The sequence below is a fragment of the Zeus faber genome, assembly GCF_960531495.2.
Source record: "Zeus faber genome assembly, chromosome: 2".
NCBI classification, from domain to species: domain Eukaryota; kingdom Metazoa; phylum Chordata; class Actinopteri; order Zeiformes; family Zeidae; genus Zeus; species Zeus faber.
Genome location: NC_137189.1, coordinates 45,918,001 through 45,929,760, shown reverse-complemented (window position 1 = coordinate 45,929,760; position 11,760 = coordinate 45,918,001). Strand labels below are relative to the sequence as shown.

Genomic DNA, 11,760 nt, shown 5'->3' with positions numbered 1-11,760 from the left:
GCGGAGACGTCGGGGGGAGGGCGCAGATGCGCTGGGACCCAGACGGCCGGCGGCCCTACTTCGTCACCGCCCGGGTCACGGCGGAGAGCAGCGGGATCTACAGCTGCCAGGCAAACACCATACTACCCCCTCCCTTAATGACCACGCACAACGCCTCCAGGGTCCTGGTTCTGGTGGAAGGTGAGCAGCGGGTTCTCACTCGACCCAGTCAAGTCGGGGCCGCCCGCGGGCGCGTCGGTTAACTTCACCACCGAATAAAATGTTTTCAATACTTCAGAATCGACTGCATATCGCCAATTAAGACATTTCCCATCAAGGAATGTTTTGTTTTTTTAGGGTTAGGGTTAGGGTTAGTTCCAACGCGGATCTGGTGATATTGACCTGGCTCCGCTACCAAGGACCAGAACTGGGTCATACTCACGGAGTCATTCTATAGAATGAACGAGGGACCCGGACACACTTCCAAACAGTGTTTTGTTGTGAGTTCCGACGTACATTTCATGAGGAATTTGCTTTGATTATTTTGTGTTTTTTTCAGGACATCAGTGTAACTACAGCACCTGCGACTGTCATGCCCCACCAGATGCCGGAAACGTGGCCCCTTTGTGGCTTTGGATCGTGGGGCTCGTGGCCGTCAGCGCCTATGGCGTGATGGCAACTGTAGCGGCGTTCGTCAACTGGGTGAGGCCCTGCTGGGATACACGGGACGCTGGTACACAGGCTTACTCATACGGACAACCCCTCTGACTGAGGACGTAACGTACAAATACGCACATGTAGAAGAGAAAGTACCATGTTGACGTAAAAGTAGATACTAGCTTTTAAACATACTATTACTAAATGAACATCTCATTCAATCTATAAGGTGGCATAAGATACTACTGTCGTTTTTTTTCTGTAGATGAGTGCTCCTAATTTGAATGGCTTTTGATAGGAATATAAATCCTGATTTAAAGAATGTACATGCATATAAGTCCCTGTATATATGCATATGTATACAAATATAAATCCAGAATAAAAATAAGAGAACGCTAAAGTAACACGACCGTGTTAGATGTGTAGTACAGTACAAAGCACAGATATTCGCTTTGAAACGTACTGGAGTACAAGTGGAAAGTCTTTGAAACTGAATATAGTAAGTACAGATACTAGAAAAATTTACATAAGATCAGTACTGTACTTGTAATTTGTTACTTTCCACCACTGGATAACACAGGAATACCAGTACACACTTCTGAACCAATATGTGCATTCATTTACATATACTGTAGGCATGAAACCTGTGTGATATAAAGTATATCACACAGCATATGCTTATAAAGAACCATTTCATTCAAATTTCCACACTGGACAATCCCAGACCAAAATAACCGGCCACTCCCCACACCCGGGATGCGTGCCGTCCACTTGATTCTCACGTGCTGGTCCTCGTCTCTCTCTCTGTGTCCTCCTCTACAGCTCAGGGTAAGAAGAGCGGAAAACTCCCAGAACGAGTACATGAACGCCCCACCCGTGGCACCCAAGTGCGCCAGGAAGAGCTGAAGGGGGATGGTGGGGTTTCGGCATCCTGTGCCGCGGTGCCTCCGAATCTCACGCCCGTGGTCTCGCTTTTTGGACCGGGGCGTACGAGGAGAACCGACTGCCGAGGAGGATCTGGTCAGGGTTTATTGGCATATGGTGTATCAATGTCTTTGTCCACTGTATTTTAACATTTTATCTCTGTCTTTTTTTGTCCGTCTGGTAACAGTCCTACTAAGTTTCTAATTGGGTTGGACAACTACAGCCCCACAGAAAAACAAGTCATATATTTAAAAAAAAGCTTCACCTTCTTAGTTTGACAAGAGATTCATATAAATCATTATCTTTTAAGATGAAAGGGGTACTCTGAAAATTAAAGAAAATGTGTTAAAAATATTGGTTACATATAATGTTTAGATAAAAAGATGTACAACGCACATACAGCACCTCATTTGATGTAAATGTTCTTTAATTTCTCCCTATGCCAGAGAAGGGGGTACTCAGGAAAAAGATTTACCGGTGAGACAGAACTTGAAACTAAAGACACGCACCACATCCTGTTTTGCTGCCTTTTTTTTTTTTTTTTTTTTGCCACAGAGGGTCTCAATACAATAAAGGAAGACTGCATATCTATTGTGCTTTCAGCTAATTTAAGGATAAAATACATTACAAGACGAAAGGCAATTCATGACCTCATCAGTGGTCGTAAACCACATCGCACAAACCTCACAGAGCTGAAGAAATCTTTTCTCACTAACAAGGTGTGGATTTATGACGATTCCCATTATTTTTCCGTTGGCCGCGCATCGGACCCGTGGTGTTCGGAAAAGATCTGGACCCTGAGCAAGGCAGCCTTCTCCGCCTCAGACAAAGAAACAAGCTCCGACTCCATTATCTGTGGAGAACGAGAAGAATGAGGTGAATATTTTCAATAAAAACAACTACAAGTTAATAAAAAAAAAGACCCAAATCCAAGTTGTTCATAAAAGTGACATTTTGCTTTTTAAGAACTAATTAACTTTAAGCTCTGATTTGTCATACGTGACAACAGGAACACATAAGCAGAAAGGTTTGTAAAAAGGCACGAAAATAGCGTTAGAAAGGCTATAATGGACAGTTATTTAGAAAAAAAAAAAAAAAAAGGGGGGGGGACAATAGAACTCACCACAACAGGGGTGTATCCTAGAATTCCTAAATGGCGAATCTTGACAGCCAGGTTGCCACGGGGATGGGACGTACCGTAGCACAAGTCGGAGGGGGCGGCACAAATGACTGCAATTCTGGTTGGTTGAGAAAACAAAAGGTTTCACGGCGTTTGTTGTAAAAATGTGATCATAAATGACAACGACAATAAAAAGGATTGAGAACCGCTGCTTGAATCACAATTCAAATCAGCAATATTCCCATAAAGAACCTTGACATTGTGAATATAAAAGATTTGTATAGAGAGGGGAAAAAAAGGACAGTATTGCGATAGAGGTTTGGAAGTATTTACATATCTAACGGTGGTGTGGTTGAAGCAGCCACACCTGTCTTGGGTCTAGGTAAATGGGCCTGGGACCAGAGGTGGCTGTACGCCTGTTACTCATCAGAGCAATCAACGAGCAACAGGTAAATCACCCATGCACACACACGCACACACATATACACGGGAGAGCCGTCGTCATGACATGCTTTCATCCACGCCGGGCTTGTTCCACCTTTGCCCACTCTCCACAATAAACTGGTACGTTTGAACACCATCGCCCGTGTCTCTGTTGGATGGGGGCCTGAAGAAGCCACTCGGGCTTCTTCTAATTTCCATCATTTCAAAAACCTTGTGCTTGCTAAAAGTCATTGATTTCGAAAATCCTTCAGATGTCAACAAGTAAACTGTCACAGGAAAGACTAACATCTCTGTGGTGAAACACATTCTGAGGTGTTATATTTTTTGGCTGTGTGTTTTTGAAGGCGGTTAAAAATTGCAGCACTGTGCAAGACGCCACAGTATGTGCTCAACTGATGTGAAACCGTAGATTTGTAAAATCAAGTTAAGAATCTCACAAAAAGCCAGGTTGTGCTTTCATATGCTCAACCTCCAGTGTGCTTTACGGGCATCAGCTGCGGCTGCCCATTTATGAAAAGTGCAACCAGGGCGCTTGATCTTTGATTTATTTTCACATCATTTGACATTTTGATGACGGAGTAAATTATCTTACCGCTGACTGCTCTCTGCTGGGGCCGGCGGCCATTCTGATTGGATGCTACCTTCAGTCGCCGGCAGGGCTTTGGTTATCAGAAAATCTAAACGTTAACACAAAAGACTTATATCAAGAGTGTGTGTGTGTGTGTGTATTTAACTATGTCTTTTAACTTTACTGAAATACTTTCGATGCCAATGCGATTCAATGTCATTTCAATACTGAAAATTGACCTGGTTCAAAACATTGGAGGCAATTTTCTCTTCCCATAAACAGGCCTCTTTAATACTACTAGGGCATTTTAAGGACGTTCAGGCTTTCAATACTTTCCCTGGCAGTATCACTGTGGAAAAGATTCAATGCATTGACAAGCACACACAATAATCAGAATGAGGTGGAAAAACCAGAACAAACACGATGGTTTAAATGGAGGCATTATTTAGATTTTATCCACCAGCCCGGTTTACAGGCTCATTCATCAGGTTGGGACAGACAGAATGAACACCACAAGATTAACGGTTAAGCAAAATATGCTCCAAAATAAGCTCCTCCTCTGCAGAGGGCTACCTTTTGTCACAGTCTTCACGTTGACGTTAAATAAACCAGCCTCCCGTTGGTTCCCCGCTCACACCGTGCACTGCGAATCACCTATGACATGGACGTTCTCCACCAGCACCGCTTCCCGCAGCGCGGCACGAGCCTCGCCGCCGGCCGCCTCGCGCAGACACGGCGACAGGTGAGGGTTGAGGGGGGGGTCGGCGGGCGCGGGGTCGCCTAGGAGTGACGGGGGGAGGGTCAGCGGTCGGGGAAGGGCGGCGCTGTCCAGACGCAGGCAGAGGTCCACCATCCGCAGCCTCGCCTCCTGGCTGCGGAGCGACGCGGCGCCTGAGCGGAGATGAGGAAAGGTTGCGGGAGGATGAACGAGGACGGAAAGCAGAGATGCAGAGAGAGGGGGGGATTATACCAGTCCCTTGAGGATATATTTCATAGCAAAAAGTGTTGTTTTTTTTTTTTTTTTTTGTAACTTTTTTGTAATAATTACCAATGTAGGTCATATGCATTCTGGAGAAAGAAAGATCACAGAAACAACTGGATTTTCCTTATACCTCATTCACTTTTTAAATTTTATTTTCAGAACTATATGTTCAAAGAGAAGGGGGGGGGGATAATAGACTGGGCCTTTGCTTGGGTTCAAATAAACTGTCAATAAGCACCAAATAAAATCGGTACTGTTGACTATGTGCTGGCGCTGACAGCGACGTAGGATCGGTCTGGCAAGTTTACGCCAGGGTTGCAGGGATTTTGCAAAATTGCAAGCTCTCAACCAACCTCGATTTAGACTGACGCTGGTTGAATTAGTAGAATTATAATAATATAATTGGTCTCCCGCGTCATTGAAATGTGTTAAAAAACCGTGAGAAGGCACAAGGTTTTGATCTGACACAGATTGTATGTGCTGGGCGTGGTATCTGACTTGTGGTGGCGAGCTGGTCCAGCCATCTCTTCTGCACCAGGTGTTCCAGCGGTGTGGAGGGAACGTGGCCCATCACACACAGATAGTAAACCGCCTTCAGCAGCTCCTGGACAGACATCCTGTACAGGTAGGACTCCAGGGCATGGCTCAGGCTGTCAAAAAACCTGGGGTCGAAAAAAAAAAAAGAAACTTAAGACTCTCTCTTAACATCATAAATTGGAGTGCAGCCAGTACTGAACACCTTAATTTTACATGACCGCTAAACTCTACTGAACTTTAACACTCCTCAATTACCGTCACGCGTTTAAGAGAACCGAACATATTCTCGCCAATTTTTTTTTTTTAATGTTTTTAGCTAATTGGGTGTGTCCAAAATTCATCATTCTAACAACCTTTTAATGTACCAAACTATGACTATTTTAGCATTTAAATCTGTAGTGTAATCAAGCTTATAACTATCATGGAATACACTGTTTGGAAGCTATACGTCTGTAATCTTTAGAAGTCTTTATAAATCATTTAATCTCTACAAGTACAATTTAGCCGATCTGTTGAATAAAAGCCACATCAGTGTACGCTCACTCACAAGCTGTCCTTCAAGATGCCAGGACATCAATTTAAAAACATATTTGTGTTACCAGCATTTTATTCCAGCGCCTGAGCTGTAGACTATACAAAGAAAGACAGTCGGCGGTAGACAAGAGAGAGTTGGGTCCCACCGCTTTTGTCGGCCATGCCGTGGGGCATGGTTGAGGGACGAGTAGGACTTGAGCACGCTGAGGAGGTCCTGCGGTGTGAGAGCGTCGGGATGCTCCATCACCCTCTCCGCAAAGGCCTCCATTATGGCCGCGGGACGGAAGGCCAAATCCTCAAACACATGCAGGAAGAGGATCAGCTGGGGAGACAAAAGACTAATTATTTTTTGGGATCAAAATCAAGACCCAAGGGGGTAAAAAAGGAAGCGGAATGGGCGGGCTTTGAAAATGAAACAGCAGTACCTTTAACTAGGAATGTAGTAGACACTGGGTTTGAAATGCTGTATTTATGATTGTTATTGTGGAAAATGAAGTGTGTGTAGTGTATATTTATATATGGATAGTACCTGCTTGTTGCTCCATGTATCCACTGTGGAGGCAACGTAGCTGGAGATGCCCTGGAATAGGGCCAAATGTCTGTAGTATAACTCCCTATAGGACTTCAGCACTCCAAACAGACTGGTAAATGCGATACCATGGAGGTTCTCTACCATTCAGGACAACAGAGAGGCCAGGATGCGGATATTGAACAAATGGGAGGAAGGTGAGAGAAGGGCATCTTTGACTATTTTACACAGGAAAACCGAGGTCTCCAATGCATTGCATTTTTTTTCGATGTGAAACTTCCTAGAATCTATACTTGCAAAAAGAAAATACATTTTATATAAATCATCACCTGTCAATTCCTATTAGAATTGTTTTTTTTTAAATATGTATATAAAATGTAGTGCAGCAATGTGAGGACAAATGCTCAACTGAGGTCAGTCATCTTGGAAAAAATACACCCAGGTCAAAATGGAACTTCCCATCCATATTGTTTTCCTGTAGCAGATGTTTTTACCTGCGATCTTTTCACTGCAGATGTCGAGCAATGGCTTGGAGCGGAAACCCATGGAGGCCATGGTGGAGATCATGCGCTGGGAGTTGGGCAGGTTGAAGTGGTCTTTCATGGACAGAGCCTTTCTCTGAGGGAGATGACAACAAGACCATTGCTGGATAGGGAATACACAGCGATGGCAGGGTACAGACTAGAAGGTGCACTCTAAGTAAGCAATTTATTCTGTTGGTTAACCTTGCACCCAGCAATGGAAAAACAAAGAACAGCAACCAACCTCTAGCTTCCTCTTCAGGTCCAACGGGGCATCTTTCCCAGCTAGACGCATCATGGTCTGTAGAACATATACATTTGAGATGCTGGGCAGCCGATTGTAAACAGACAGCCTGCAAGAGGAAAATAGAACAACAATGTGAACGTCAATAACCGATGACAAAAAGTAATCAAGAGTTACACAGAACACTGGTTTCTTTCTTTGCTCAGACACGTTGAAAGTAACCTCACCTCAAGCCCTCTTTCAGCGCAATGACATTGGTAACATTCTCCATGTGCTGAAGGCAAGAGGCCAGAATCGACAGGCTACGGTCATCAAACTTGTTGATGTTTTCCTGCAGGTGGGGCATACCCAAATACGATTAATCCATCTACCATTTGAAACCTGAATCCAAGAACTTTAAGCTGCACTGAGCCAAATTCTGTCTTCTTCTGTCTTCTCAGGTCTTAATCATTCCCAGCACCTTTACCTGGCAGACACGGAGGAGGGTCTGCACCACATGGCTGCGCTGGGACACACCCAGCTTCACTGTGGCCAGGAAGGAGTAGGCTAGGTCATCACTGTGCATGTTCCCTGCACACTTCATCGTGTTTTGCAGCAGCCCTTGGAATTGCGGGTGCTGGGACATCAGCTGCAGCTCGTGGCGCCGCTGGTCCTCGGACATCTTCTTAGTGGTCTCCCACATGCGTCTCAGGCAGTTACTGATTCGGCTGCCTGTGGCAGAAAAGTGAGAAAGCAAGTCCAACACATCTGAAGGAGAGCTGCAGCCTGACAGCTGCTTGTTGAAAGTGATCTTCTTCTGTGTGGCTCCTGGGTGGGATTCCGACGATTGTATCTCAGTGGGGACTGGCGATTGCGGAATCGAGGGATGCTTCTTTTCTTGGAGCCCTTCATTTAGAATCCCACCCTGGGAGTAGTATCTTGAAGATGTCACAGAGTGCTCTCCCAACGAGGCATGGCTTTGCCGCTTGCGGCAAACGTGTGCAAACAGAAAACCAGAGGGTGATCTGTTTCTCCTCGATGCCACAATAGCAGGAGCAGAGGGTTTCCAGACTGATCTGGAAATGTAAAGACGCAAGGCCAATCTCAGCGCATCTTCCCCTTTCGCCCACCGTGCCATAGTGTCCCTCTTGGCGGATTGCGACGTCTTGTATTAACACGGTAATGAGCTGAACTATCAGATTTTCTCCTTTTCTGAAATGTTTCGCTGTCGTGTGTACTTGCGTGCGCCAAGTGAAGTTGAAACAAAACAGCTGTATTCAGCATCTGATTTCACCATTCCAGTATGCTGAATAAAACGCAGAAAAGGACTGAACCAAGTTATACACCACTGTGAATGAAAACTACAAGCTGTACAGCAGCATCCTGAAGAGACTATAGTCTATGGATTACATACTATTATCCAGGGAATATATAGTATAACTAAGGGACAAGTTTTAATAAATGCTGACACCACAGGCAACAATCACAAACGTAAACAAAACCATCGTGAGACCTAAATGTACAACAATGCACAGCAGGCAGTGACAGTACAAACTGTATACCGCCAAACGTGTATTAAATGTACTGGCGGATAATGAATACCAAATAAATACTCATGCTAAATAATGAGGTCTTGCAGAAAATCAAATGAGGAGCAAAGAGTCAAGTGACAACCGGCAGATGCTCGCCATTGTGTGCGCCGCCGTTATAGGTCCGTCCACCACCTTTACCTCTCGCCCCGTGAGTTTGTCGGGCGCCGACATTCAGCAACGAGATAAAATGCGCCCCATCGTGATAAATAACGGTAGGACTTGTAGTTATTTTCCCAACGCCGAATTCGTCCGGTGTTATGTTATAACACTCGAGCTTAGGAAGCATTTAATTGATTTGTTTCCGTCGTAGTTTCGCAGCCGGACTTGGATAAGCGTAGCACCAGCGGGGGACGGGCGGAGCCTCGTCCGTTTCTTCGGGCGCTTCCTTCTCGGGCCGACAACGCGAGGGACACCTGGTGGCCCACAGCAGCCACTGCAGGCGGGGCTCCGCTGCGGCGGCTCGTCGACGGAGGCCCTCGGTCTATGAGGGCACGACACAGGGCGTCGCGGTCTCGTTCGTTTACATGTTAAATGGATGCTTCGATAAGGGTGTCCAATGCGTTGCCTCTGAATGGAAGCATGTTTCCAATGGAAGCAAACGGCAAGGAGGTAAAGCCGTAATCATCAGTCCGCCATTCAATCTGAGTGGGTGTTGTGACGTTGCAATAAGGGGGGGGGGGACCATTTAATCATCATTGTCATAACCTACATACCATTGTTATACATAACAATGTTTCCCTTTTTTGCATTTAAAAATCTATATACAGATTTGCGGAACCTATTTTGGTTCAGTTCTCTTCTATTTTGTGCCCCCTGCTCTGTATTATCTTTTTTGAGTCTTATTATTCTATTCACTAACTGCATTACGTTTTAGGAATCAGTTAGTTTCTAGGTAGGAATCAGGTTAGCTATTATGTTGGGTTTAGTAACTGTTGTGCATAATCTCCGGGTGCGTTGCAAAGACATTTCACTGCATACAGTGGGGCAAAAAAGTATTTAGTCAGCCACCAATTGTGCAAGTTCTCCCACTTAAAAAGATGAGAGAGGCCTGTTATTTTCATCATAGGTAAACCTCAACTATGAGAGACAAAATGAGAACAAAAAATCCAGAAAATCACATTGTCAGATTTTTAAAGAATTTATTTGCAAATTATGGTGGAAAATAAGTATTTGGTCAATAACAAAAGTTCATCTCAATACTTTGTTATATACCCTTTGTTTGCAATGACAGAGGTCAAATGTTTTCTGTAAGTCTTCACAAGGTTTTCACACACTGTTGCTGGTATTTTGGCCCATTCCTCCATGCAGATCTCCTCTAGAGCAGTGATGTTTTGGGGCTGTCGCTGGGCAACACAGACTTTCAACTCCCTCCAAAGATTTTCTATGGGGTTGAGATCTGGAGACTGGCTAGGCCACTCCAGGACCTTGAAATGCTTCTTACGAAGCCACTCCTTCGTTGCCCGGGCGGTGTGTTTGGGATCATTGTCATGCTGAAAGACCCAGCCACGTTTCATCTTCAATGGCCTTCCTGATGGAAGGAGGTTTTCACTCAAAATCTCACGATACATGGCCCCATTCATTCTTTCCTTTACACGGATCAGTCGTCCTGGTCCCTTTGCAGAAAAACAGCCCCAAAGCATGCTTCACAGTAGGTATGGTGTTCTTTGGATGCAACTCAGCTTTCTTTCTCCTCCAAACACGACAAGTTGGGTTTTTACCAAAAAGTTCTATTTTGGTTTCATCTGACCATATGACATTCTCCCAATCCTCTTCTGGATCATCCAAATGCTCTCCAGCAAACTTCAGACGGGCCTGGACATGTACTGGCTTAAGCAGGGGGACACGGCTGGCACTGCAGGATTTGAGTCCCTGGCGGCGTAGTGTGTTACTGATGGTAGCCTTTGTTACTTTGGTCCCAGCTCTCTGCAGGTCATTCACTAGGTCCCCCCGTGTGGTTCTGGGATGTTTGCTCACCGTTCTTGTGATCATTTTGACCCCACGGGGTGAGTTCCTGCGTGGAGCCCCAGATCGAGGGAGATTATCAGTGGTCTTGTATGTCTTCCATTTTCTAATAATTGCTCCCACAGTTGATTTCTTCACAACAAGCTGCTGACCTATTGCAGATTCAGTCTTCCCAGCCTGGTGCAGGTCTACAATTTTGTTTCTGGTGTCCTTTGACAGCTCTTTGGTCTTGGCCATGGTGGAGTTTGGAGTGTGACTGTTTGAGGTTGTGGACAGGTGTCTTTTATACTGATAACGAGTTCAAACAGGTGCCATTAATACAGGTAACAAGTGGAGGACAGAGGAGCCTCTTAAAGAAAAAGTTACAGGTCTGTGAAAGCCAGAAATCTTGCTTGTTTGTAGGTGACCAAATACTTATTTTACCGAGGAATTTACCAATGAATTCATTAAAAATCCTACAATGTGATTTCCTGGATTATTTCCCCCCCATTCTGTCTCTCATAGTCAAAGTGTACCTATGATGAAAATTACAGGCCTCTCTCATCTTTTTAAGTGGGAGAACTTGCACAATTGGTGGCTGACTAAATACTTTTTTGCCCCACTGTATATGCATGAACGTATGTGTATGTATGTGACGAATAAAACCCTTGAATCTTTAATCTTCCAGCGCTCTGCAGTACGCTCTTCACTCCTCCTCCCGTTAGTCCTGATCTTTTCATTTCTTCCACCGTGTCCCTCCTCCCTGCTACGTGCGTCCTGCGACCGACGAGCACACGCTCGACGGCCTCTGCTTCCTGACGACGACCACAAAGAAACACCGGTTGAATGCTTCCCTGTCAGGCGCAGTGTGCTGTTCACATCGCCCTGTCCTAGTTTTTTTTTTTTGCCTGTCTAGTCGTGATTCTCTCCTCTTTCCTACCTCCTCCATTTCTCACCGCACCAGCTCTATTTTCAATGGAACGTCTACGTCTTTGTCTCTTTATCTCCCGATCGCAGTGCTGCCGGCGCTCTTTCTTGATTTCCTTCCGTGCCACGCCGCCTTTCCTTCCGATTCTGAGGGACTAATATGTGTGTCTGTTTATATTTTCCTTTAACAGCTTGCTTGGCCATTTTTGGCCACTCTCTCATTACCCAGAATACCCGTATGAGCAGGGACCCAAATTAACATGGCCCCCGCGCCTTGTTTCC

The 11,760-nt window shown here is 45.2% G+C and overlaps 1 protein-coding gene across 1 annotated transcript; it reads right to left on the bottom strand.

Moving 5' to 3' along the window:
• Positions 1–1,991: 1,991 nt before the first annotated feature.
• On the bottom strand, positions 1,992–11,500 carry fastkd2 (FAST kinase domains 2; the record flags this gene model as incomplete). The annotated part of the gene is made up of 13 exons (XM_080023935.1): positions 1,992–2,413; positions 2,684–2,798; positions 3,717–3,801; positions 4,347–4,583; positions 5,173–5,336; positions 5,892–6,067; positions 6,275–6,414; positions 6,769–6,892; positions 7,040–7,148; positions 7,267–7,370; positions 7,506–7,750; positions 8,935–9,091; positions 11,492–11,500. 13 exons carry the CDS (start codon positions 11,498–11,500, stop codon positions 2,303–2,305), a joined length of 1,776 nt encoding a protein of 591 aa, XP_079880061.1. The 3' UTR covers positions 1,992–2,302.
• Positions 11,501–11,760: the final 260 nt, after the last annotated feature.